This window comes from Balaenoptera borealis (genome assembly GCF_965194805.1).
Source record: "Balaenoptera borealis genome assembly, chromosome: 19".
Classification (NCBI taxonomy): Eukaryota; Metazoa; Chordata; class Mammalia; order Artiodactyla; family Balaenopteridae; genus Balaenoptera; species Balaenoptera borealis.
In genome coordinates this window covers 13,128,138-13,152,686 of record NC_138878.1, presented here as the reverse complement: position 1 = coordinate 13,152,686, position 24,549 = coordinate 13,128,138, and the positions used below count along the sequence as shown (strand labels likewise).

At 39.2% G+C, this 24,549-nt stretch overlaps 1 protein-coding gene and 1 long non-coding RNA gene across 3 annotated transcripts in view; one reads left to right on the top strand and one right to left on the bottom strand.

Annotated features, from left to right (window-relative positions):
* Positions 1–24,549, bottom strand: part of LOC309617580 — a 548,498-nt gene that overhangs the window by 198,712 nt on the left and 325,237 nt on the right. The gene's annotated exons all lie outside the window — the stretch shown is intronic.
* The window catches only part of HYDIN (HYDIN axonemal central pair apparatus protein), a 441,132-nt gene that overhangs the window by 93,054 nt on the left and 323,529 nt on the right, over positions 1–24,549 (top strand). For both annotated transcript variants that reach the window (XM_082369752.1, XM_082369751.1), the window contains exons 4-6: positions 142–267; positions 10,653–10,772; positions 14,027–14,161. In XM_082369752.1, coding sequence (XP_082225878.1) covers positions 142–267; positions 10,653–10,772; positions 14,027–14,161 — 381 coding nt within the window. The remainder of the gene's footprint in view (positions 1–141; positions 268–10,652; positions 10,773–14,026; positions 14,162–24,549) is intronic.

Sequence of the window (24,549 nt, the reverse complement as noted above, 5' to 3'; positions counted from 1 at the left end):
CGTTTTATAGGGGAACTTAGTGGCATTCCAGAATTATCCTGAAAGCTGCAAACACAAATTATTCATTACTGACACTTAATGAAAGCACTTTTTCAGTATTACCATTTATGAATCTTTGGCTCCTGTTGCTTTAAATTCTAGCTGACTCCCTCAGAGTTCCTGAAGGAAATGTCCCTCACCACAGAGCAGAGACTGGCTAATACACGTGTGATGTGCCGACCACAGATCATTGAACTTTTAGATATGAGGGAAACAACACATCAAAAGGTAGCTGCTTTCTGTCATACTTGCATATAAAGTAGGTCCTGGAATAATGTGAATATTCTAGAACAATAAGAACTAAGCAGTACTTATTGTTCCTGGGCTAACTAATCCCTTATTGGATTTGTTTTATATATTCTTTTTCTACCTCTGTTGATCTTGATATCTATAATTTGATACGGAAAGAATTACACAGTACAATAACTTTTAAAAAATATTTATTTATTTATTATTTTTATTTATTTATTTTTGGCTGTGCCGGGTCTTAGTTGCGGCATGTGGGATCTTCGTTGAGGCATGCAGGATCTTTAGTTGTGGCATGCGGACTCTTAGTTGCGGCATGCATGCGGGATCTAGTTCCCCAACCAGGGATCGAACCTGGGCCCCCTGCACTGGGAGCATGGAGTCTTACCCACTGGACCACCAGGGAAGTCCTCAACTAACTTTTGACTAGTCACATTTCTTCCTTAGCTACTTCTGGACACTATTGTTTACAGATTAGGAGTAATCCCAAGAATTATATTAGCCAAGCCCAATTAGGTTATCCTCCTAGTGTAAGAAATCCCTCTTTACCTGAGCTGTCATAACTAGAAAGGAAGAAGGAGGGACTGTTTATTAAAATAGGCATTTTTGTCTATTCTGGCTCATTTCCAATAACAAATGTATCCTTTTAGTCTCTAAAGAATAGCTATTTTAACATGTTTCTGTATTCTCATGTAAACCATACATTCCAGGCTTTAGGAGCATATGTTTATAAAGTAGTTCTTATTTCCTACATTTTAATTAATTTCTTGAATTATATGCTTCACTTTTTGCACAAATTATGGTATGAGCCTCCATCAGTTGAACTGCTGGAGATTAGCCTCCTCTCAAAGGGTTCCCAGCTATTCCTGAGCGTTTTTCAGAGTGATTTCCAAAAGACAAGTGAGTCCCTCAGGCTCTTTTGCTCTCCTTGGCATGCCATTGCCACCCGTCTAGGATATGCATAAAATTTGCTCTTCTTCTGAGCACTTCTAGCTTTAGTTATTCATTGTTTCCTCTCTTTCCCATAACCACCCTCTAACTTTGAGAGCAGGGAACACAGCTTTCTCCAAAGCTAATTCATCCTAATTAAGGGCTAACTGCTCCTTTCCCAGAGCATAACTAAGACCAGACTATGTGTATTGTTCTGTGTGTACTGTTTGTGTGTGTGTTTTAATGTATTTTGATTCCTGCTATGAAGGATGAAGAAATTAGTGTACCACATCTCATCTTCTTGCCTCTGTCCTCTGTCAACTCAGTCGGTTATTTTTTACTTTATTTTCCAGAGTTTCATTTGTTTCTTATTTGGTTGATAGTTATACTCTTCTCATTTCCTCAAGAAGAGATTATGGAAACTATATTTCCTTGATTTTGTAAGTTTGATAATATTTGCCTATTGCCTTTACAGGTGAACTGCAGATTTGTTAGATGTAAAATTCTTGGGTCACACATTTTCCCCATAAGAGATTTGCAGGCATTTTCTTCACTTCCTTCTGGCTTTAAATGACAATATGCGGAAGTATGAAGCCTAATATTTTAGCTTGTATGCCCAAAGATTGTTTATTCTTATTTGATGTCCAGTGATTTTATTAGGATGTGACTAAATTTTTCCTAAGACACTATGTACCATTATTTTATTTCTAGAAAGTTTTTCTTGAATTATCAAGTATTTGTTCATGCCATTTTTGTTTTTATTTTTTTTAGAAATATCAATTGTGAACATGCTGGATCTTCTTTGTCTGCCCTTCTACACCTTGCATTTCCTCCCTAATCCATCTTAAACTTTCTGTTCATTCCCATTTCATTGTAATTACATTCATCAGCTTATCCTCTGTATCCCTTACTTTGAGTTGTGTGTGTGTGTGTGTTTCTCTTAAAATTCATTCTTAAGCTTGACCAGTTCAACACACCTGGGTTGTCTCACAGCATTTTACATAGCTAGTTTCTTTTTTTGTAACTTTTAATTCACTTGTGTCTCAGATATCACTCTTCTTTGGCTTTCTTCCTACTTCACTGGTTGCTTTTTTCTTATTTGTTGGATCTTTCTCCTCTTCCTGTTGACTAAACATTGGAGTTCCCCAGTACTTGGTCCTTAAACTTCTTTCTCTTCTGAACTCATTCCTTAGGTGACCCCTTCTAGGGACAAGGCTTTAAATTTCACCTTTTAAATGATTGCTTTCATAATTATATCTCCTCCTATGGCCTAGCCCCTGAACCCTGGATCATATATTCAGCTCAATGTGTGATTGGCAGCTCAAACTTAAAATCTTTAAGAGCTAATTTTCACATTACATTCTTTCCCTAAAGGCATGATCTTTCCTCTTTTGTCTTTCCTCCCTCCACCATGTAATACCCCCATTTATCTATTTTCTCAGGTCAAAAACCTTGATGTTATCTCTGATGCCTCTGTTTTTCTCACGTCTTATATGAAATCCAAAACAAGGGCTAGTAATCACAAATATGTCTTTAATCCAACCACTTCTCACCACCTCCACCACTACCATCGCAGTTCAGCCCACCATCATCTAGACTCCTGAAATAGCCTCCCTGTTTCCAACTCATCGCACCGTTATCAATTCTCCACCAAGAAGTAAGAGTGGTTTTTATTTTATTATTTATTTATTTATTTAAAGAATTTATTTATTTATTTATTTTTTGGCTGTGTTGGGTCTTCGTTGCACGCGGGCTTTCTCTAGTTGCAGTGAGCGGGGGCTACTCTTCGCTGCGTTGCGCAGGCTTCTCATTGTGGTGGCTTCTCTTGTTGCAGAGCATGGGCTCTAGGTGCGCGGGCTTCAGTAGTTGTGGCTTGCGGGGTCAGTAGTTGTGGCGCACGGGCTTAGTTGCTCCATGGCATGTAGGATCTTCCCGGACCAGGGCTCGAACCTGTGTCCCCTGCATTGGCAGGCAGATTCTTAACCACTGCGCCACCAGGGAAGTCCCAAGAGTGGTTTTTAAAAATGTAAATCAGAACATGTTACTTCTGTGTTGAAAACCACCTAGTAGCTTCCTGTTACCCTCATAGTTATAAGGTCCTGCATCATCTGATCCTGAGTCCTTCATAGTCTTTTCCTTCCTCTCTCCCCCAGCTCATTCTCTTCTAACTGCTCTCCCCTCTTGCTGCTCTTCAAGCACTCAAGGATAGGGCCTTTGCATTTGTTATTCCTTCTAACTGGAATGCTGTTCTCTCAGATCTTTGCATGACTTGCTTCAGATCATTTCCTCAGAGAGGCCATCCCTTGACTACCTATCATAAAGAGCAACCATCCCCCCATTCACTCTGTCTCCTTGTCCTGCTTTGGTTTTCTTCATAGCCTTATCACTGCCTGACCTCATATTATGTATTCCTTTTTTTAAAAAAATATTTATTTATTTATTTGGCTGTGCTGAGTCTTAGTTGAGGCCCGTGGGATTTTCGTTGCTGTGTGTGGGATCTTTAGTTACGGCATATGGGATCTAGTTCCCTCACCAGCTATCGAACCCTGGCCTCCTGCATTGGGAGCGTGGAGTCTTAGCCCCTGGACCACCAGGGAAGTCCCTATTTCTTTATTTTTTAATCCATTTCCTTAAGCATTTCAGCTTCATGAGGCAGGGGCTTTATTGGCTTTGTTCACTACTGTATGCTCAACATATGGAAAATATTAGAAACTCAATTAGCATTTGTTGAATGAACACATGAATTTTTCATCTCTTTTGATTGCTTAATCTTCCCTGCACTCTTGAATATTTGCTTTGTGCTCTCTGATTTTTTTCCATTATGTTCTTTGAGTTTATGGTGAAATGGTGTAGTTAAAATTCTTATTATTTCATGGCAATGCTTTTCTGGCGAATATTTGACATTTTCTTTGCTTCTCTTTTATTTTCTTGAATGTTTTTGTATAGATTCTGGCTTTATTTGTCATTGTGATTATTATTGTCACTCATCTTTGAAATAAAGAAGGGAATTCTTCCTGGACTTGCTGTTTGCAGGTAGTTAATGTTGAGGCGGGCTCGGTAGGGTCGCAGACCAGCAGGAATTCTCCATGATTCTAAGGGCAGCTCTTTATGAAAGCGGATCATATGTATGTGTTTATTTGGAAGGGAAATGAGAGGAAGGGAGGAGGAGTAACTGAGTTGTGTTAGCCTTTTCTTCTCCCCAGAGTTCTAACTTAGGGATTCTTATGATTCTTCTACCCTGTCTAAATGATTGACTCTTCCTATAAATATGCATATTTGTGTATTTTCCACACAATTGTCAGTAGTTCAGTGTAGATCTTCTTTAATTTCTGTCGATAATGGTTTGTAGTTTTTCCAGGTAAAGGTCTTGCACGTCTTTCATTGGATTTATTCCTATGTATTTTATGTTTTAGGATGTGATTTTAAATGGTATTGTTTATAAATTTCATTTCCTAAATGTTCATTGCTAGTACAAAGAAATATAATTGATTTTTTATGTTGACCTTGTACTCAGTGACCTTGATAAATCACTTGTTAATTCTAATTTATCTATAGGTTATTTTGAATTTTCTAAATAAACAAGTTTTTGTTCTGGGGAAAATGTCAGTTTTGTTTCTTCTTGATCAAAACTTCTAGTGTTAAAATAACCTTGTATTTCTGAGATAGACTCAACTTGGTCATGTATTATCTTTTTTATGTATTGTAGGTTTCAGTTTGCTAATGTTTTGCTCTTTTTTTTTTTTTGATCTATGGTTCATGACCTATAATTTTCCTGTCTCCTACTGTCTTTCTCAGATATATGAAAGTTATGCTAACAACATCATCATTAAATGGAAGACATTTAATTTTTTGTTTTTCTTTTTCATTGTGGTTTACTATAGGATATTAAATATAGTTCCCTGTGCTATACAGTAGGACCTTGTTGTTTATCTATTTTATATATAGTAGTTTGTATCTGCTAATCCCAAACTCCTAATTTATCCCTTTCCCACCCTCTTTCCCCTTTGGTAACCTTAAGTTTGTTTTCTATGTCTGTGAGTCTGTTTCTGTTTCATAAATAAGTTCATTTCTGTCATATTTTAGATTCCACATATAAGTGATATGGTGTTTGTCCTTCTCACTTACTTTACTTAGTATGATAACCTCTAGGTCCATTCATGTTGCTACAAATGGCATTATTTCATTCTTTTTTATGGCTGAGTAGTATTACATTGTGTATATATACCATGTCTTCTTTAGCCATTCATCTGTCAATGGACATTTAGGTTGTTTCCATGTCTTGGCTATTGTAAATAGAGCTGCTATGAACATTGGGGTGCATGTATCTTTTCGAATTAAGGTTTTATCCAGATATATGCCTAGGAGTGGGATTGCAGGATCATATGGTAACTCTGTTTTTAGTTTTTTTGTTTTTTTTAAAAATTAATTAATTTATTTTTATTTTTGGCTGTGTTGGGTCTTCGTTTCTATGCGAGGGCTTTCTCTAGTTGTGGCAAGCAGGGGCCACTCTTCATCGCGGTGCGTGGGCCTCTCACTATCGCAGCCTCTCTTGTTGGGAGCACAGGCTCCAGACGTGCAGGCTCAGTAGTTGTGGCTCACGGGCCTAGTTGCTCCGCGGCACGTGGGATCTTCCCAGACTAGGGCTCGAACCTGTGTCCCCTGCATTGGCAGGCAGACTCTCAACCACTGCACCACCAGGGAAGCCCCTGTTTTTAGTTTTTTTAAAGAACCTCCATACTGTTCTCCACAGTGACTGCACCAATTTACATTCCCACCAGCAGTGTAGAAGATTCCTATTTCTCCACACCGTCTCCAGCATTTGTTATTTGCAGACTTTTAATGATGGCCATTCTGACCACTGTGAGGTGGTAGCTCATTGTGGTTTTGGTTTGCATTTCTCTAATAATTAGTGGTGTTGAGCATTTTTTCATGTGCCTATTGGCCATCTGTATTTCTTCTTTGGAGAAATGTCTATTTAGGTCTTCTGTCCATTCTTTGATTGTTTCTTTTTTTGTTATTAAGTTGTATGAGCTATTTGTATATTTTGGAAATTAAGCCCTTGTCTGTTGCATCATTTGCAGATAATTTCTCCCAGTCTGTAGGTTGTCTTTTCATTTTGTTTATCGTTTCCTTTGCTGTGCAAAAGCTTATAAGTTTGATTAGGTCCCATCTGTTTATTTTTGCTTTTATTTCTGTTGCCTTGGGAGACTGAACTATGAAAACATTGGTACGATTTATGTCAGAGAATGTTTTTCCTATGGTCTCTTCTAGGAGTTTTATGGTGTCATGTCTTATGCTTAAGTCTTTAAACCATTTTGAGTTTATTTTTGTGTATGGTGTGAGGGTGTGTTCTAACTTCATTGATTTACATGTGGCTGTCCAGCTTTCCCAGCACTGCTTGCTGAAGAGACTGTCTTTTCTCCATTGTGTATTCTTACCTCCTTTGTCAAAGATTAATTGACCATAAGTGTGTGGGTTTATTTCTGGGCTCTCTGTTCTGTTCCATTGATCCATATGTCTGTCTTTGTGCCAAAACCTTGCTGTTTTGATTACTGTAGCTTTGTAGTATTGTCTGAACTCTGTTAGGGTTATGCCTCTAGCTTTGTTCTTTTTCCTCAGGATTGCTTTGGCAATTCTGGGTCTTTTATGGATCCATATAAATTTTAGGATTAATTGATCTAGTTCTGTGAAAAATGTCATAGGTAATTTGATAGGGATCACATTAAATCTGTAGATTGCTTTGGGTAGTATGGCCATTTTAACAGTTTAATTCTTCCAATCCAAGAGCGTGAGCTATCTTTCCATTTCTTCGAATCATCTTCAGTTTCCTTTATAAGTGTTTTATAGTTCTCAGCATATGCCTTTCATCTGCTTCATCAGGTTTATTTGTATTTTGTATGTGATTTTAAAAACATTATTTATTTATTTATTTTTGGCTTCATTGGGTCTTCATTGCTGCATGTGGGCTTTCTCTAGTTGCGGCGAGCAGGGGCTACTCTTCATTGTAGTGCGCCGGCTTCTCATTGTGGTGGCTTCTCTTGTTATGGAGCACAGGCTCTAGGCACGTGGGCTTCAGTAGTTGTGGCTCGCGGGCTCTAGAGCGCAGGCTCAGTAGTTGTGGTGCACGGGCTTAGTTGCTCCATGGCATGTGGGATCTTCCTGGACCAGGGATTGAACCTGTGTCCCCTGCATTGGCAGGCAGTTTCTTATCTACTGCACCACCAGGGAAGCCCATATGTGATTTTAAAGTGAATTGTTTTTTACTTTCCCTTTCCAGTATTTCATTGTTAGTGTATAGAAATGCAGCAGATTTCTGTATGTTAATCTTGTATCCTGCTACCTTGCTGAATTTACTTATCAGTTCTAGTAGTTTTTGTGTGGAGTCTTTAGAGTTTTCTATATATAGTATCATGTCATCTGCATATAATGACAGTTTTACCTCTTTTCTTCCAATGTGGACAACTTTTATTTCTTTTTCTTATCTGACTGCTGTGGCTAGGCCTTCCAATACTATGTTGAATAGAATTGGTGACAGTGAGCATCCTTATCTTGTTCCAGGTTTTAGTGGGAAGGCTTTCGGCTTTTCACTGTTGAGTATTATGTTGGCTGTGGGTTTGTCATAAATAGCTTTTATTATGTTGAGATATGTTCCCTCTATACCCACTTTGGTAAGAGTTTTTTTTTTATCATGAATGGATGTTGAATTTTATCAAATGTTTTTTCTGCATCTATTGAGATGATCATGTGGTTTTTGTCTTTTCTTTTGTTGATGTGGTATATCACATTGATTGATTTGCTTATGTTGAACCATCCTTGTGACCCTGGGATGAATCCAACTTGATCGTGGTGTGTGATCTTTTTTTATGTGTTGTTAGATTTGGTTTGTAATTGACTTGTAATTTTCTTTTTTTGGTATTGTCTTTGTCTGGTTTTGGTATCAGGGCAATGGTGGCTTCATGGGATGACTTTGGGAGTGTCCTTTCCTCTTCAGTCTTTTGGAAGAGTTTGATATAAGAGTTTTGGTGTAAGTTCTTTGTATGTTTGGTAGAATTCCCTAGTGAAGCCATCTGGTCCTGGACTTTTGTTTGCAGGGAGTTTTTAAATTACAGGTTCTATTTCATCTCTAGTGATTGGTCTGTTCAAATTATCTATTCCTTCTTGATTCAGTTTTGGTGGGCTGTATGTTTCTAGAAACTTATCCATTTATTCTAGGTTGTCCAATTTGTTGGCATATAATTGTTCATAGTATTCTCTTATGGTTTTTTGTATTTCTGTGGTATTGGTTGTTATTTCTCCTCTTTCATTTCTTATTTTGTTTATGTGAGTCTTCTCTTTTCTTCTTGGTGAACCTGAACAGAGGTTTGTTGATTTTGTTTATCCTTTAAATAAAAACAGCTCTTGGTTTTATTTGTTTTTTTCTACTTTCTAAAAATCTCTATTTTATTTATTTCCTCTCTGATCTTTATTATTTCCTTCTTGCTGCTAACTTTAGGTTTTGTTTGTTCTTCTTTTTCTGATTCTTTTACGTGGTAGGTTAGGTTGTTTATTTGAGATTTTTCTTGTTTTTTACAGGAAGGCCTGTATTGCTATGAACTTCCCTCTTAGGACTGCTTTTGCGCTGTGCTGTCTCTGTTCTGCCTGTTGTAAACTGACTGCTGCACTCTCCTCCAAGCCTCTGAAGCTCCCTTTCTGTCCCAGCTGATCACCACGCCAGTGAAGGGGCTTCCCAGGATGAGGGAACCTTTCCTCTTTCACAGCTCCCTCCCAGGGGCGCAGGTCCTGTCCTGATTCATTTATTTTTTTTCTTTCATCCTAGCTGGTTATGTGGTAATCTTTCTTGCAATTTTGGTTTTATGAGATCTTCTGCCAGCATTGAGCAGGTATTCTGTGAGAATTATTCCACATGTAGATGTACTTTTGATGTATTTGTGAGAGGAGGTAAGCTCCTCATCCTTCTATTCTGTCATCTTGGTTTGGCGACCCCTAATTTTTTGTTTTTCTTTCCTTTGGGAGAGTTTCTATAATGTTTGAGTTGTATTTTCTTTAAATGGCAGTGCCATACTTTTTAAAAAATTAATTTATTTATTTTTGGCTGTGTTGGGTCTTCATTGCTGTGTGTGGGCTTTCTCTAGTTGTGGCGAGTGGGGGCTACTCTTCGTTGTGGTGCGTGGGCTCCTCACTGTGGTGGCTTCTCTTGTTGCGGAGCATGGGCTCTAGGGCATGTGGGCTTCAGTAGTTGTGGCACACGGGCTTCAGTAGTTGTGACTCATGGGCTCTAGAGTGCAGGCTCAGTAGTTGTGGCGCACGGGCTTAGTTGCTCCGTGACATGTGGAATCTTCCTGGACCAGGACTCGAACCCGTGTCCTCTGCATTGGCAGGTGGATTCTTAACCACTGTGCCACCAGGGAAGCCCCAGGTTGTATTTTCTTTAAATGTTTACCAGAATTTGCTTGTAGAGCTATTTGGGCCAGAGTTTTATCCATGAAAATTTTTTACTTTACATATTCAATTTCTCTAATAGTTAGGGAACACTTCATATTTTCTATTTCTTTTGGTGCTAGTTTTGACAAATTGTATTTTTCTAGGAATTTATAATTTTAATCTTAATTTTTGCATTTGTTATCGTTTTACTTAGTTTGGGTTCTGTAGTAATGTTCCCATTTTCATTTTTTATAATTGGCTCTTTTATAATTGGCTCTGTCTTCTTTTCTTGATCAGACTCAGGTATTTTACTATTTTTATTAGTCTTTAAAGACTCAACTTTTGGCTTTGTTGATTCTGTGGGACAGTTACTTTGTATTTCATTAATTTCTGCTATTTTTGTTGTGTCATTTTTATGTTTGGGTTTTAATGTGTTTTTTATGTTTGCTATTGTTGTTCTAAATTAGTGAGGTGGATACTTACATCTTCAATTTCCAAACTCTCTGCTGAGGTGCTCCCAGGATACAACTGTGAACTCAACAGGGCATCATAGGGTATTCTGAATTTTTAAGGGAAACATGGCAATACTCAAAACCTGTTGGATACTACATAAGCTACTAGCTTGAGATAATTCAGTTTTAACATTAGATAATACTGTCTTGTTAATCCCTCAGTGCCTCCAAACAGGTTTTTGTTGATACAGCTTTTCTTCTTATTCTCATAGGGGAGTTGGTTCAAATTACCTTATTCACCATTACTGGAAATGGAAGTTTTGAGTTGTTGTTCTAACTAGCCTATTTTTTTAATTGAGGACCAAAACCTACTTTCTTTTGTATTAAAGAAGTTGATGACAATAACCTTACTGATTATAACAGTGTTTATAGTACTTACCCCTTTTTGAATGTTTCCTTTGTTCTTGGTGTTAATATTCATAGGTATATGTAGTAATTTCTTATCTTCCCCAGTCATTTCTGCCACTGTGTGACTATATGATTAATTTATTCTTTCAACTGCAGTTTCCAGGAATTGACCTGGATCAAGCCTTATTCCAGCCCTTTCCATCAGAAATTGTATTTCAGAACTACACTCCCTGTGAAGTCTATGAAGTTCCACTGGTTTTGAGGAACAATGACATAGTGAGTATGTTTGCTGGGATGACTGTACCTTTCATGGATATATAAGAAGGGATTAGATAAAATGGGATCCTGTAGGGGCTTAGATAAGCTCCTTAACTTGATAGGCCTAGGAAAACAGATAAAAACATGCCCTTTGACTATAAGCTTAATGAAGACAAGACTATGTTGGTTGGTTGGTTGCTAAATGCTCAGTCCCAGGGCAGTACCCAACAAATGGTAAACTCCCAGTGTGTGCACTGACATTTTGTTGAATAAGGGATTGGCTAGATCAGTGTCATGAAGTTCTCATGAGTGACCATTTGGGCTAGGTTTTCATTTAATACAAGATGATTACTGTTCATGTTTACATACTCCACGTTAGAGCCACTATTTCCCCAATTGAAGGTATCAACTCTACTCATATGAATTGCAGTTGTTGAGCCAATGCATTTAGATTCTGCAAATTGTATTAAAAAAAAACAAAACAAAAAAGAAGATCCCCTTTTCTCTTTTCCATCTCCTCCCTTCTACCTCAGATAGCCTTCAGATTTTGTCTACAGATAGTTTTGGATGGCTTCTCCCGGTGTCTGTACCTTGTTTCTTTGTGGTTGCAACTGAGGATTTCTTCTCCATCCTTATGCCTTTTCTTTCAGAGATATATTAGGGTATATTTCAAGAAAGAGTATTAAATGACTGAAGATTTCCTTGACATGTAACAATAATGAAAGGAAGAATAATGCAGAAGGTCAGCATGAAGCACAGTTAAGTGTGAAAAGTAATCAGGTAGGAAGGAAGGTATTAGAGAGATGCTAAGCATCAGGTGTTAAGGACAAGTAGAAATACTTATGGGATTCTTAGAATGTTGAGACAAAAATTCTAGCTATAATAAAGTAGGGAAAATAAGTGAAGACTATGCAAGAATTCAAGGCAAATGGGAAGACTTGCAGTTATATTCAGTACAGTAGCTCATTAAAGGAATCAGTGATGCCTTTCAGAGATCGATGGGGTGATTTAGTGACAGCAAAGTCAGACTTTGGAGAAAATGGAACATTTAGTTCTTCACTGAAGGCGTGTTAGCAAGAGAAGCTCATGGGATGGAAGCTAAAGGGTAGGCAGAGAGAAGAAAAAACCCCCGAGGTGTCCAGGGTTATGTTCCTAGACCTCAGAAAGAGGTGAGTTACATAGACATTAGGACTCTCTCTTTTCATGCAGGACTGCCAACCAATTTAGTTTCTCACTTCGAGTTCTCGTTTTCCCTTTCCCCATTACTTTTTGACTCTTGTTCAAGTTTTTTTAGGCTATTAAAGGCAGAGTGGAGATAGTCCAAAGGGTACTTTGGCTTCTCCTCCCCAGCCATAAGCAAGAAATGATTGTCACTGAGTGTATATGAGCACGTCAAGGATAAGAGGCATGTGTGAGTCTTGTCTGCCAAAGGGCATTCAGTTCTCATGGATAAAACCCACACTTCTTGGTAAGATGCTGCTAGAGTATTGGATCCCGTGAAAGGAAGGTCCTCATCTAAGGAAAGTTCAGCTATCAACAAGCAGACAGATTCTCTAGGCTAGGCAGGCTTGTTCTTGGTGAGTTACTCCCAGGACCTTCACACGAGGTGGCTGATGTAAGCATGCTTCTCTACTTCCTGGTTCATGGATATGCAAGGAACCACTGAGATACATTTGGGGCACTGAGAAATGCTTTCTGTGTCGTTTACCTTTTATTTGCTTCCTGACTGCCATGAGTGCAAAAGACAGAGCCTGTTTGGTCTTTGTTTCTCTACCTCTCTTAAACACACAAGTTGAAAGTAAGCCATGAACACTCTACAAGCCACAACACAATTCACTTGGGGTACAATTATAAGCACTCAGACTCCAGAGTCAGACTAATCTGGGTTCAGATTCTAGGTAAACTGTCTCCCAGCTGTAGACTTTGGGCAAGTCACTTCACTTCTCCAAGCTATGGGGATAAGAATAGCACCCATTTCAATAGGTTGTTTGGAATATTAAATGAGATAATGGATGTAAAGTACTCAGCTCAGTGTCTGTCCTATAATAAGCACTAAAGCAATGTTACTATTCTTCTTCTTATTATTATTAGTGTTGCTGTTGTTTTCCTTTCTAGTTTTTAATCCACAGTTAGGCTCTTACTAAAGTATTCCCAGCAAGCTTATATGGCATCATTCAACACATCATAAACACCACTGCACATTTCTCTTACCAGCAAAGCCAATTCTATTCCTACCAGATATTTACACATCTCTTTCTTACCTCCCCACTCTCTAGTCTTGAGATCTGTCTGAATTCTCTTTGCATTTCTTCTTCCCTTCTGCATCTGGGTTTCAGCTTTGAGAGGTTGTGGGAGTTCCTGTTTCCTCATATTTCACCTGAGACTCCTAGGACATACTTAACTATAGTTAACTTTCTTCTGCCCCCTTTGAGTTTTTAAAAAAACAATCCTCTCCCATTCCTGTGTCCCTAGAACCTCCACCCCTGACCACCCCCCTTCTCACAGTTACATTTCTTTTACTGCTTGGGGCTATCTGAGATAGAAATACGTACTCTGGATGAGGCAAGCAGAGCAGAGGAATAAGACTTTAAAAGCATGGGACTGTTTGAAGCTGCCCTGAGCCTGGCCTTGGGGATTGTGTTGCCCTCTGTGTTCTTGCTTCACAGTGGTATTTAGGTAGGACAGTCCTATCGGGAGGGAAGGTGGAGTTAGGCCGGGACTTGATTCGGCATACCATTGCTTGGTAAAGCTGTAGCACTTAGGGCAAGTGTCTGTTTCCTCATCTGTAGAATGAATTGTAATGAAGCTCAAAGGTTATTGTGAGGATCAAGTGGCATCTCATGTACAGTGGATGATCCATAGCAAGAGTGCAGTAAGTGTGATTTCTTCTCCCAGAGCAGTTCTCAAATGTTGGGAAGTCCAGTGCAACTCCACCGTGTAGGTGGGGTTTTAGATGATGAAGCAGTTAGTCTTCGAAAATAGTCACATTTAAATAATAAAATAAAGATTTGCAGTAACAATTAAATTGAGTAATAATAATAATGTTAATAAAAATTAAAGCTAAAGTACATTGAGTGCTTACTTTGTGTGAGGTACTGGGGTAAAGGTAAGTACTGTCATCTCCTTTTACACTTGAGGAAACGGAAGTTCAGACCTAACCAAAGTCACATGGCTAGTAAGTAGTAGATGGAGATTTCACGTTTAACTGCAAGACCTGTCCTTTTTCTTCTGCTTTCACATGTACAGTGCCCATTATTGTGTCTTTCTTGCAGGTTCCAAGGATGGTGAAAGTTGTTGAGGAAAGTTCACCTTACTTTAAAGTAATCAGCCCCAAAGATATTAGCCACAAAGTAGCACCAGGAGTGCCATCTGTTTTCCGAATCCTCTTTACTCCAGAGGAGAACAAGGTAACAGCAGCGCTGGCAACAAACTGGTTGAATGCTTGTCACCAGCAGTTTGCAATTCTGAGCATTCGAGGAGGTGGTGGTGGTGTTGGTATTGTTGGTGGTGGTGTTAGTGGTATTGGTTGTGGTGTTGGTGTGGTGGTGGTGGTAGCTGTGTCGTCGACAGTGTTGTTGGTGTCGTTGATGGTATCGGTGGTGGTGGTGTTGATGGTGGTATTGCTGGTGGTGGTGGTGAGGAGAGGAATGGTGAGGGTGGATGAGAGGAGGGGGTGGTGCACCACTGGGAATACGGAGAGAATTGTCAAACAGTGATGAGGGCTTATATGAGCTGCAAGTAGCCAGAGTGTAAAGAAGGATAATCCTTCTGGATGCTCCCATGGAACCTACTTCAGCATGTTTATGCTGGACTGTACAGCTAGAGAGACACCAAAAAGGAAAAGATGTGGTCCAGGTGCAATGAGCTGAGATGAAGGGTAGAGATTATGCCTTCTTGAAAGTTTGGGATTCTTGTTAGTTACATCCCTCCTCCCCACACTCTAACTAGTTTAGGAAAGAGTCCTAAGATCCAATATTGATCACAGTATCAGCCTCATTAATGGCAAAAAATATGGCCAGGACCTGAGGCCTTATTCTGCTCCTTAATGACCGGTAGATAACCAGTCCTCGGTGAAGGGGTGACCTCACCAGTAGCTCTTCCTAAGCACGAGTGGAGAGGCTAGAGCCAAAAGCAGAGACCTGCCCTGTCTGCTTATCCTTGTCTGCACACAGACCGGCTAGAAAGATCCTGAGTTCAAAAAGAGGCCATTTCCCTCCAGCACCACCAGAGCTGTCAGGAATCTAGCCTATTCTCAGGCTCTCCTCAGTTGTGTAAATTCCAGTTACTTCTGGAAGGAAAAACTAGCTTGGGGGACTGAGGGAGGAGGCTTCTCCCCAGCCCTTCTCCAAGACTGCAGAATTGTGGGTTGAGTTTTCCTTTGTAAGGGTCAAAGTGGGGACTTGGGTGGAGGAGGAAAGGGCTTTTACCAGCATGATTGAAAGAGCGAGGACAAAAAACAAGGCTAAAATAGGCCTAACAAAATGTCAGGTTATATGTAATGTTAAATAGTGTGTTTGCTTATCTGTATTGTGCCGTTATGGTTGGAATCAAAAGAGCGCAATGGAGACACAGAGAACTAGCTTTGAATCCCTGCTTCTCCATCACTAATACTTATTAGCTGCTGTAAATGTCATTACCAGTATTCCTGGTGCTGGTGCTACTGTTTCTGCTTTTCTGGAGAGCAGGGATAGAGAATTTAATGTGGTCTGCCAAGCATATGTCACTGGAGCAAGTGGTTAGAAATTTCATTACTATTATACTGCTGTTATTATTTTTCCACTTTGTAGTATTACTGTTTGTTTCTTGGGCTGTGTTTATGAACTTATCATTTTGTTTGGGGTATTATTGAAATAAACAGAAAGATAAATAGTTCCAGAAGTAGTGCTTTTTGTTATACGTTATTGAGGTCCTTATTTTTTTCTCCAGGCTCTATATCTGAATAGTCTCTGTGAAGAGAACAGTACTTGGATTTAGTTTGGGTGTCAAATTTTCCTACACTGTCAATTAATTATAAAAGCTGAATATAATAAGCTTTTGTGCGGCTTGAAATATTAAGCTTGCTGGATTTGAGGAGTTGGCTTTCCTTAATATTTTTCTGTGCTGGAGAAAAAAATATCTTCTGTTGAATAAGTATTATTCTACCTGTAGGTAGTCTGGCTGAGAAAGGGATACACAGAAGTTTCTGAAGAGGTGGAATGTTCTATGTCATGATAGATGTGTGGGTTACATGGATGAATTCATTCATCAAAATTGTATATTTAATATTTGTGCACTCCAAAATATCTAAACTTTACCTTAAAATTTTTTGAAGTATAGTAACAATAGAAAGGTGAATGGATGGAGGTACAGATGAAACCAGAATGACAGAATGTTAATAACTGTTGAATCTGGGTGATGGATACATGGGATTTGTTATACTATTTTGTTTTATTTGTGTATATTTAAAATTTTACCTCATCAAATGTTAAAAGCAAAGGGAGAGAGATTTTATTACTGCTTATCTATACAGCAAATAAATAACTGAAATATATTTTAGGTGAGTTTGTATTTACTTTAAGTATGAAATGCCAGCATTCCCATTGAGGATTATTACTTGGCTATATTTCGTGGAAGCTTATCTTACTCCTAGTTTTTTTTTTTTTTTTTAAATAAATTCATGTTATTAATTTATTTTTGGCTGTGTTGGGTCTTCGGCTTTCTCTAGTTGTGGTGAGCGGGGGCTACTCTTCGTTGCGTTGTGCGGGCTTCTCATTGCGGTGGCTTCTCTTGTTGCGGAGCACGGGTTCTAGGCACACGGGCTTCAGTAGCTGTGGCACACGGACTCAGTAGTTGTGGCTCACGGGCTCTAGAACGCAGGCTCAGTAGTTGTGTGGCGCATGGGCTTAGTTGCTCCGCGGCATGTGGGATCTTCCCGGACCAGGGCTCGAACCCGTGTCCCCTGCATTGGCAGGCGGATTCTTAACCACTGTGCCAGCAGGGAAGCCCACTCCTAGTTTTTTTATTCCCCCTTAGCATTCCATTTCACCAACATTACCTATGGCCTATGGGGAAAACCTTAATTAAAAAAAATAAGTTAAATGTTGTTTTACTGTTTCTTCTTCTAAGTATTTGAAAGTTATCAATGGTTACATGCATGTATGAGGAGAGATAGAATGAGTATAATGGCTACCTATGAGAAACTTATCTAATTTTGGACACATTAGGATTTTGTGTTGGATTGGGCTCTAAGCTATGAAATAATTGACATAATATGTTTTTCTAAGGACGTAGTGATTTCTCCTTCTGCTGACTGTCTAAGACTGATGGTGGGTTTTGGGGGAAGCTCCCACTGCTAGTTTTGGTTCCCTTTTTCTGCAAAGATCCTGCCACCTTTGCACCATCAGCAGGGCTCCATCCCAGTAGTTTTTCCAGTCGTCTGGGCATCTACATTCGCTCTTACTGTTGGAAAACCAACAGGGCCATGCACAGAATGACCAGCTAGGATTCGTTGTGCCGTCTTTAGTGCTGCTCCAGAATGTAGCAGGGGAGTACTAGAGCCAGATTTATTTCAGGAAGAATAAAAGTCAGTCTTTTCACTGTGTCACTTTTTCTCCAGTTGGCCACATTGATAGCCAATGTGCATATGTATTTTTCCTCCTTATCCCCTGCTGATCTGAACACACTCCATTCTCATTTACCCTCCTCACATCTGGAGGGTGAGATATGTAAATTGCAGCATGCCACAGTTTAATAAGCCAGTCCCCTTTCAATTGGATTTTCAGCACCCATGTATATTAGCATGTCGAAGATGATAATGCAATTTACATTTTTTCCTGTCATCTATTAATCTAGCTTCCTGGAGATTTAACTTGTTTAGAACGCCAAATACCCAGATAACAGGTGCAGGAAATTCACTTTGGCTTTGGCTTTCCTTATCTCTTCTTTTCACATGGACTTGAAAAAAAAAAAAAAGATTGGCTATGTTATTTATCTAATAATCCTAGTGTACATGTCATGGATGGTAGAAATATAGTAATCGATGTTATCATAACACTATAAAATTCTGGAGACTGGCATTTTTCTTGACCTCTTAAATCTGTATCTTTACTATTAAAAGGAGTATAAAAAATATTAGGCTTATGTAGGAAAGCAAAACTGGGTACTTCCTTGGACTTAAGAAAGCATCTCTTTGTAATAGTGTTGGCATATGGAAATGGCAGCAGTGGTCTGAAGAAAATATGAAGTGATGTAATCTTATTGCTCAGTTATGTTTTGAGAAAATATCTAATTTGTTGTCAAAATAGTTTTCTTGATTTGTTACTATGAAATTTCAAGAACATGGCCCAAGAAGAGTAGAAAAACATTAACATAATTTGTTACCCAGGTGTGTAACATTAATGAACTATAGTGCCAGCACTTTGAATTAAAGTATAGATGTCATAAGATTTTCTACAATCAGTGATTCTTGTTGACAGAAATAATGATAGGGATTTAGTTTTCTTCCTGCCTAGCATTCGCCCTCCCTAGTTCTGTCTGGGTTTTCCCTGTAATCCAGGTGCCTAGTACGGGGCCTAACATATAGGAAGTGTGCAGTAAATATTTGCCAAGTAAGATAAGTAAGTTAATCTCAAGAAAATATAAGGTAGTTTCTTCAACTTGAGGATGGCCTGACGATGATAAAAGCAAAAGCATATAAAAAGGGGGCTCAAATATCTTTTTGTGCCATGAATGTATTAGATGTTAACTTTTTTCCCGTCATTTCAACCAGGAGAAAGATATCTAAGAAGGCTTATTTAAAGGTGTTTCTTCCCATTTTGTTTCATATCTTCAGTGAGTCACATCACTACTTTCTAGCTTTCTGGATTTGACAAATATCATTTTATAATATGGCTAATGAGGATCTCAGGCATTCTCTTTATGAAGAACTCTTGATAATGGTGTATCCAAATAAAGATATTAAAATGAATATTATTTCACTCACTCTGCACCAGGCCCAGTTCTGTCAGCCAGGATCCAGTGGAGAATAGAAGAAGCTTGGCCTTCATGGAGCTTATGTTCCACAATGAATAAGCAAACAGATCATTTAATATCAGATATTGACATGATAGAGAGCAGAGAGTGATAGAGAATGGGGACTGTTTCCTTTCAGTAGGGAGATCAGGGGGAGACTTCTCTGATGAGGTAACATTTGGGCAGAGAGCTAAACTGGGAAGATATTTGTCTGGGAGCAGGAACAGCACTTACAAAGGCCCTGTGACAGAAATATGTCTGACAACAGGTCAGGGAAGTGCAAGGCCAGCGTGGCTGGAGCAGAGGAAGCTGCTGGGAAAATGGTAGGAGACAAGGTTTGTAGAGGGTAGGACCATGAAGGGTCTTAGAAATCATGCAAAGTAGAATAGGAAGCCACCATAAGTTATTTAAAATATTTCTATTATGGAAGCTTTCACCCATATGTAAAAATATAGAGAATGATATAGTGAACTGTCATCACCCAGATTTTCAAGCTGTCAGTGCATGACCAGTCTTGCTTCATCATCCTGTCCCCTGCCTCCGAGGGTTTTGCAGCAAGTCCCGTACATCATTTCATTGTAAATACTTCATTGTTTGTCTGTAAATGATAAGGTCCTTTCTAAAAGTTAATGTAACCACAGTGCCATTATCACACCTAAAAAATGACAGTAACTCCTTAATATCATCAAATATCTAGTCAGTACTCACATCTCCCCAGTTGAGTAATATTAAAACGTATATGTATATGTAGAGGCGTGTGTATATATGTATATAAATATCACGTAAATCAACGATATATATGCATTTTTTTTTTTTTTAAATTTTCGGCTGTGTTGGGTCTTCGTTTCTGTGTGAGGGCTTTCTCTAGTTGCGGCAAGCGGGGGCCACTCTTCATCGCGGCGTGCGGGCCTCTCACTGTCGCGGCCTCTCCCGTTGCTGAGCACAGGCTCCAGACGCGCAGGCTCAGTAGTTGTGGCTCACGGGCTTAGTCGCTCCGTGGCATGTGGGATCTTCCCAGACCAGGGCTCGAACCCGTGCCCCCTGCATTGGCAGGCAGACTCCCAACCACTGCGCCACCAGGGAAGCCCCTATATGCATTTTAAGTTGCTTAAATCAATCATATGTATATGTGTAAGTTGGTTTGCTTAAATTGGGATCCAAACAAGGTACTGAGTGCAACTCCACCAGATTCCATAGAATGGTCCTCCATCCCCTCTGTTTCCTATAGACTGGTAATTAGGTCTAGAGCCTTGTTTAGATTCATGTTTGATTTGGAAGGGCCAGAATTCTTAGGTAACGTGGTATTTTCTATTGCATCACATCAAGAGGCACAAAGTGTCTGTTTTTACACTTTATTTTTGTAATGAGTTAATAAGGATCCTGAGGTACAGTTCATACAGGAAAGATAGGATAAATGCTTGATTCTTTCCCTTTATCTTCCCTGGTGAGTTTTGATTAGGAATGACGTATCTGGCTTACATTTTTAAGATCACTCTGGTTGCTGTGTGGAGAATAGACTGAAGAGGGTGTGAGGCATAATGGCTAGTTGTCTACTCTTAACATCCATTTTCTCTTTCCTCATTGGTAAGAGAATCACATATTTTGATTGGACTTGTTGCTGCCAGAAACAAAATGTTGCATTTCCCCAGCCTCCTTTGCAGCTACATGTTGTCTAAATGTTGGCCCGTGAGATGTGAGCAGGACTTCCAAACGCATGTACTTGACGGAAGCTGACACAGTGGAAAGTGCTCTATTCTGCCTTCTCCTGCCTGCAGCTTGGCTGTGAGAATAGCTGGCATCCCAGGAATCGCTCTGCCCCATCCGGCGACATTGAGAATGGACCCTGTGCTAGACTGGTAGAGCAGGAATTGAGGAATTTGTGTCTCTCACGACGCTGTGGAGTGACCATACCAACCTGGCCCACCTACCTCTGGACTTTCTAGGAGAGAAATAAACTGCTAGCTGCCTAGTTTAAGTTGCTCTTATTTTCTTCTGTTCCCTGTTATATGTAGCAGAACTGAACCCTGATGAATATAGAGACAAGAGCCTATTGTAATAGTTTGCGAGAAAAAGATGAGGATGATTTGGACAAGGGTGGTAACAGTGAAGGTGATGAGAAGTAGGTGGATGAAGGATATATATTTTTATGGTAGAGCTGTCAGGGTTTACTGATGAATTAGATAAAGGGTGTGAAGAAACAGGAGTCTAGTTTCTCATAGTATTTTGGCCAGCAGCTGACCAAATGGTGCCACCATTTGCTGAGATATGGAAAGTGGAAGAAAAAAAGGTTAACGAGGCTGGGTAGGAGTGAGGTAGGGACTCAGGAACTCTGTTTTTTATATGTTAAGTTTGAACTTCCCTTTAGACATCCAAGTGGAAATATCAAGGAAGCAGTTGGACACAATTGTCTGCAATAAAGGGGAAATGTTGGGTCTACAGACAAATATTTAAAAGTCATAGTGTAATGATGCTACTTACCACCAAGGGTGGAGGAGATGATGCTGGGAGTGAGTGGAGATAAAGAAGAGGGTGGAAAGAGGAGGAGATGCCAACAGAGGGTGACACTAAGAAGGGGTAGTCGTGAAGTAGGAGGAAAACCAGGAGACTGCAGTGCTCTGGAGTCCAGGTGGATAAAGTATTTTTTAAAAAGAAGGAGAGATCAACTGTGTCCAAAGCTATAAAAAGTAGAATAAAACAAGGATGTGGACTTAGCCATTAGATTTGGCAAAGTCATTAGTGACCTTGGTGAGAACAGTTTCTGTGGAATGTTGGGTAGAGAAGTCTGATGGGGTGGGTAGAAGAGAGAAGGGAAAGTGAAGAGGTGGTAATATTGAGTATAAATAACACCTTTGAGGAGTTTTGCTGTAAAGGGTAATTGGAAAAGTGGGGCAGTAGCTGGAGGTGGATGTTGAGATTGAGGGTAGTTTATTTAATATTTAAGATGAGGCTATTTAAGTATTGTTATAAGCTGTGAATGTTCAGTAAAGAGGGAAAATTGATGCTTCAGGAAAATCCTAAGGTAAGTGAGAAGGATTGAAATCTAGTACGCAAGGAAAGGGTTTGGTCTTAGATAAGAACAGGAATGAAGGCAGAGTATATGGGTATAGATACAGGTTGACTGGTAGATTTAAGGTAACTTAGAAAGCAAAAAAGCTAAACAGGAAATTAATTACCTTAAGTGGATGATTTGTACATGAATCATGAAGTAACCACATTATCGTTGTATACTAATGATACAAATGGTCAAAATAAATGTGGAAGTCCTCGGGTCTCTTTACAAGCCAAAGATCAGAGGTCATTCCTTTTTAATAGGTGGAGAAGTGTAGATGCCCCTAGGAAACTGAGACCCCAGGTAAATCATATGAAGAGTCAGAGTGGTAGAGGATAAGGCCCGAGAGACCTGATCAGTCTTGTTTTTAAACTGATTAGGACTTGAGAACTAATTCTTCCCTTTAGAGAGGTGAATTTCAGATTGAGAAGATACTATAAAATAAGTACTTTTAACTGGTTAGGGAATTTATAACGTTTTTCAGGGACAGTGAGTATTAAATGTGCTGAGTCCTAATCAAATCTGGTTTTACTCTGTGTTAGCCATTCCACCATCAAGTTTAGGAGTGGAGAAAAGGGAGAAAGAGGATTGTGAGGGCTTAACCGCACTGGCTGTGCTTGCCCTTGAACGCCTGGGGAGTCGTTTGCTGCAGTAGAAGACATCATTTTCCTTTGCCTGAGATGTTAAAGGACAGAATTATTGCCACGTTTGCTTTCTATCGTGGAGCTAATATAAAATCGAGATTCATTCTTTTCACTTCTCAGAGTCAAATCTGCCACTTGCATATTCCACTGCTTTTTTTTTTTTTTTTAAGTTTGGAGGATAGGCAGGTTGGAAGGAAGGTTAATGGACAGAAAAAAAATGGATAGGAAATTTCATCTGGAGACCATTGTTATATAGAATAACATTTTAGGATATAAAGTAATTCATAGCTAAATCTCATAGTAGACGGGAGAGAGTTTGGAATAAATATTTTGGCTCTGAATGGTGACCTGATTGCTCTGAATTTAAGTACAGAGGAAGGAAGTACATCAACTGAAGTAATTGCTTAGGTTGCAGGCTGACAAAGCCTCCCAAGTCATAACATCTGAATTAATTTTAAGCCAGTAGAGCAATATATAATTGTATATTATATAATCTAATATAGTCATATTAAATACAGAGCTTCAGAGATTGGAATACATTTTTAAGGAGTTTAAAGAATTTCTTCATATTCTTTTATATGCTTGATTATGAAAAAAATATAAAATTCTGATCAAACTTCAAATTTTCCTCATTGGGAAATTTGAATATTTCAGTTAGCCTCCTAAATTATTTTCAGCTGTCTTCAATTCCTTATAGAACAAGGCAGAGAATATGTAAACATAGAATAAATTACTTGGAGATCCCCTCTCATCGTGGATTCAGCAGCATCTTTTGTTCTTTCTCTCAAAGCCTCAGTTAATATTAAGTTTCCACATGTGCCAGCAGCTTTCCAGTTTCTAATTCCCAACAAAACCTTTGCTTGCTGGGTTTGATCTCCTGAGAAAAAATGAAAACAGTACTTATCTCTTTAGGATTCTGATGTAATCAGACTAGACTGTTTTGTTGTTGAATTCTGTGGAGTTTTCTACGATCAAGTATGCTTCGTGTAATTTGTACTTTCTTATATCTGAATGGCATAATTTTTGAGCCTGGCATTACCATGCAGAAACCAGAATCACTTGAAGAGCTAAGAGTCCAACAACTCAATTTAAATAAATTTCATGAATACTGTCCATTAATTGTTATTACTTGCTCCTACCTTAGGACTTTTATGTTTGCACCTCTCCTTGCCAGGAACGCTCCATTCCTATATCTTGCCTGACTGGATGCTTTGGCTATTCAGGTCTCTATTCGAAGGCCACCTCCTCAGGGAGGCATCCTTGGTCGTTCTAACCTAAAGCAGCCGCTTCCCATATTATCACTTTACTATGTTTTATTTTCTTCAAAGTCCTTGTTGTTTTTTGAAATTATCTTGTTCCATTATTATCATCATTACCAGGATTATCATTATTATCCTAACAACAAGTACACAAATTGAGTTTTTCCTACGTGCCTTACTCAAAACATTGTATTTTATGCAACATTTTAGTAATGACAACTAACATTTATTGAGTACTTCACTACTCGCCAAGCTCTAAGCTAAGCATTTATTGCACTAGGCCAGGTCAGCTTCATCTCTTGCCTGGACTACTGCAGTGGCTGCCTAACTGGCCACCCTTTTTTCACCTTAGCCTCCTTACAGTTTGTTGCCTACATAGCAGCTAGTAATTCTTCTAAAACATAAATCAGGTACATCTTGATCCGCTTTCAGCATCATTAATGTTTTTGGCCGTCCTCAGGTCCTAACAATGGCTTACAAGCTCCTGTGTGATCTGGCTTCCCACAACCTCTTGGCTGCATCTCTAACCTCTCCTTACCTTATTCCCCTCTGGCCACAGTCTCTGAATCATGCTTCGCCCAGATTACCACCCACCCCCATGACGTCATTTCTCCTTTCACTTAGATTTCTGCTGGAATGTCACCTCCTCATAGAGGCCTTTTCCCACTCACTCTTTATTCCCTTATGCTTTATTTCTCTTCACTCAGCATTATAGTACTTATTTGCCTGTCTTTAGCAAATATTTGTTGAATGTTTACTAAGTACCACGCCCTGTTCTAGGCGCTGGATATGTGAAGTCAATACGATGGGCAGAATCCCTGTTGACATGGAGATAAGGGGGGAGGCATACAATA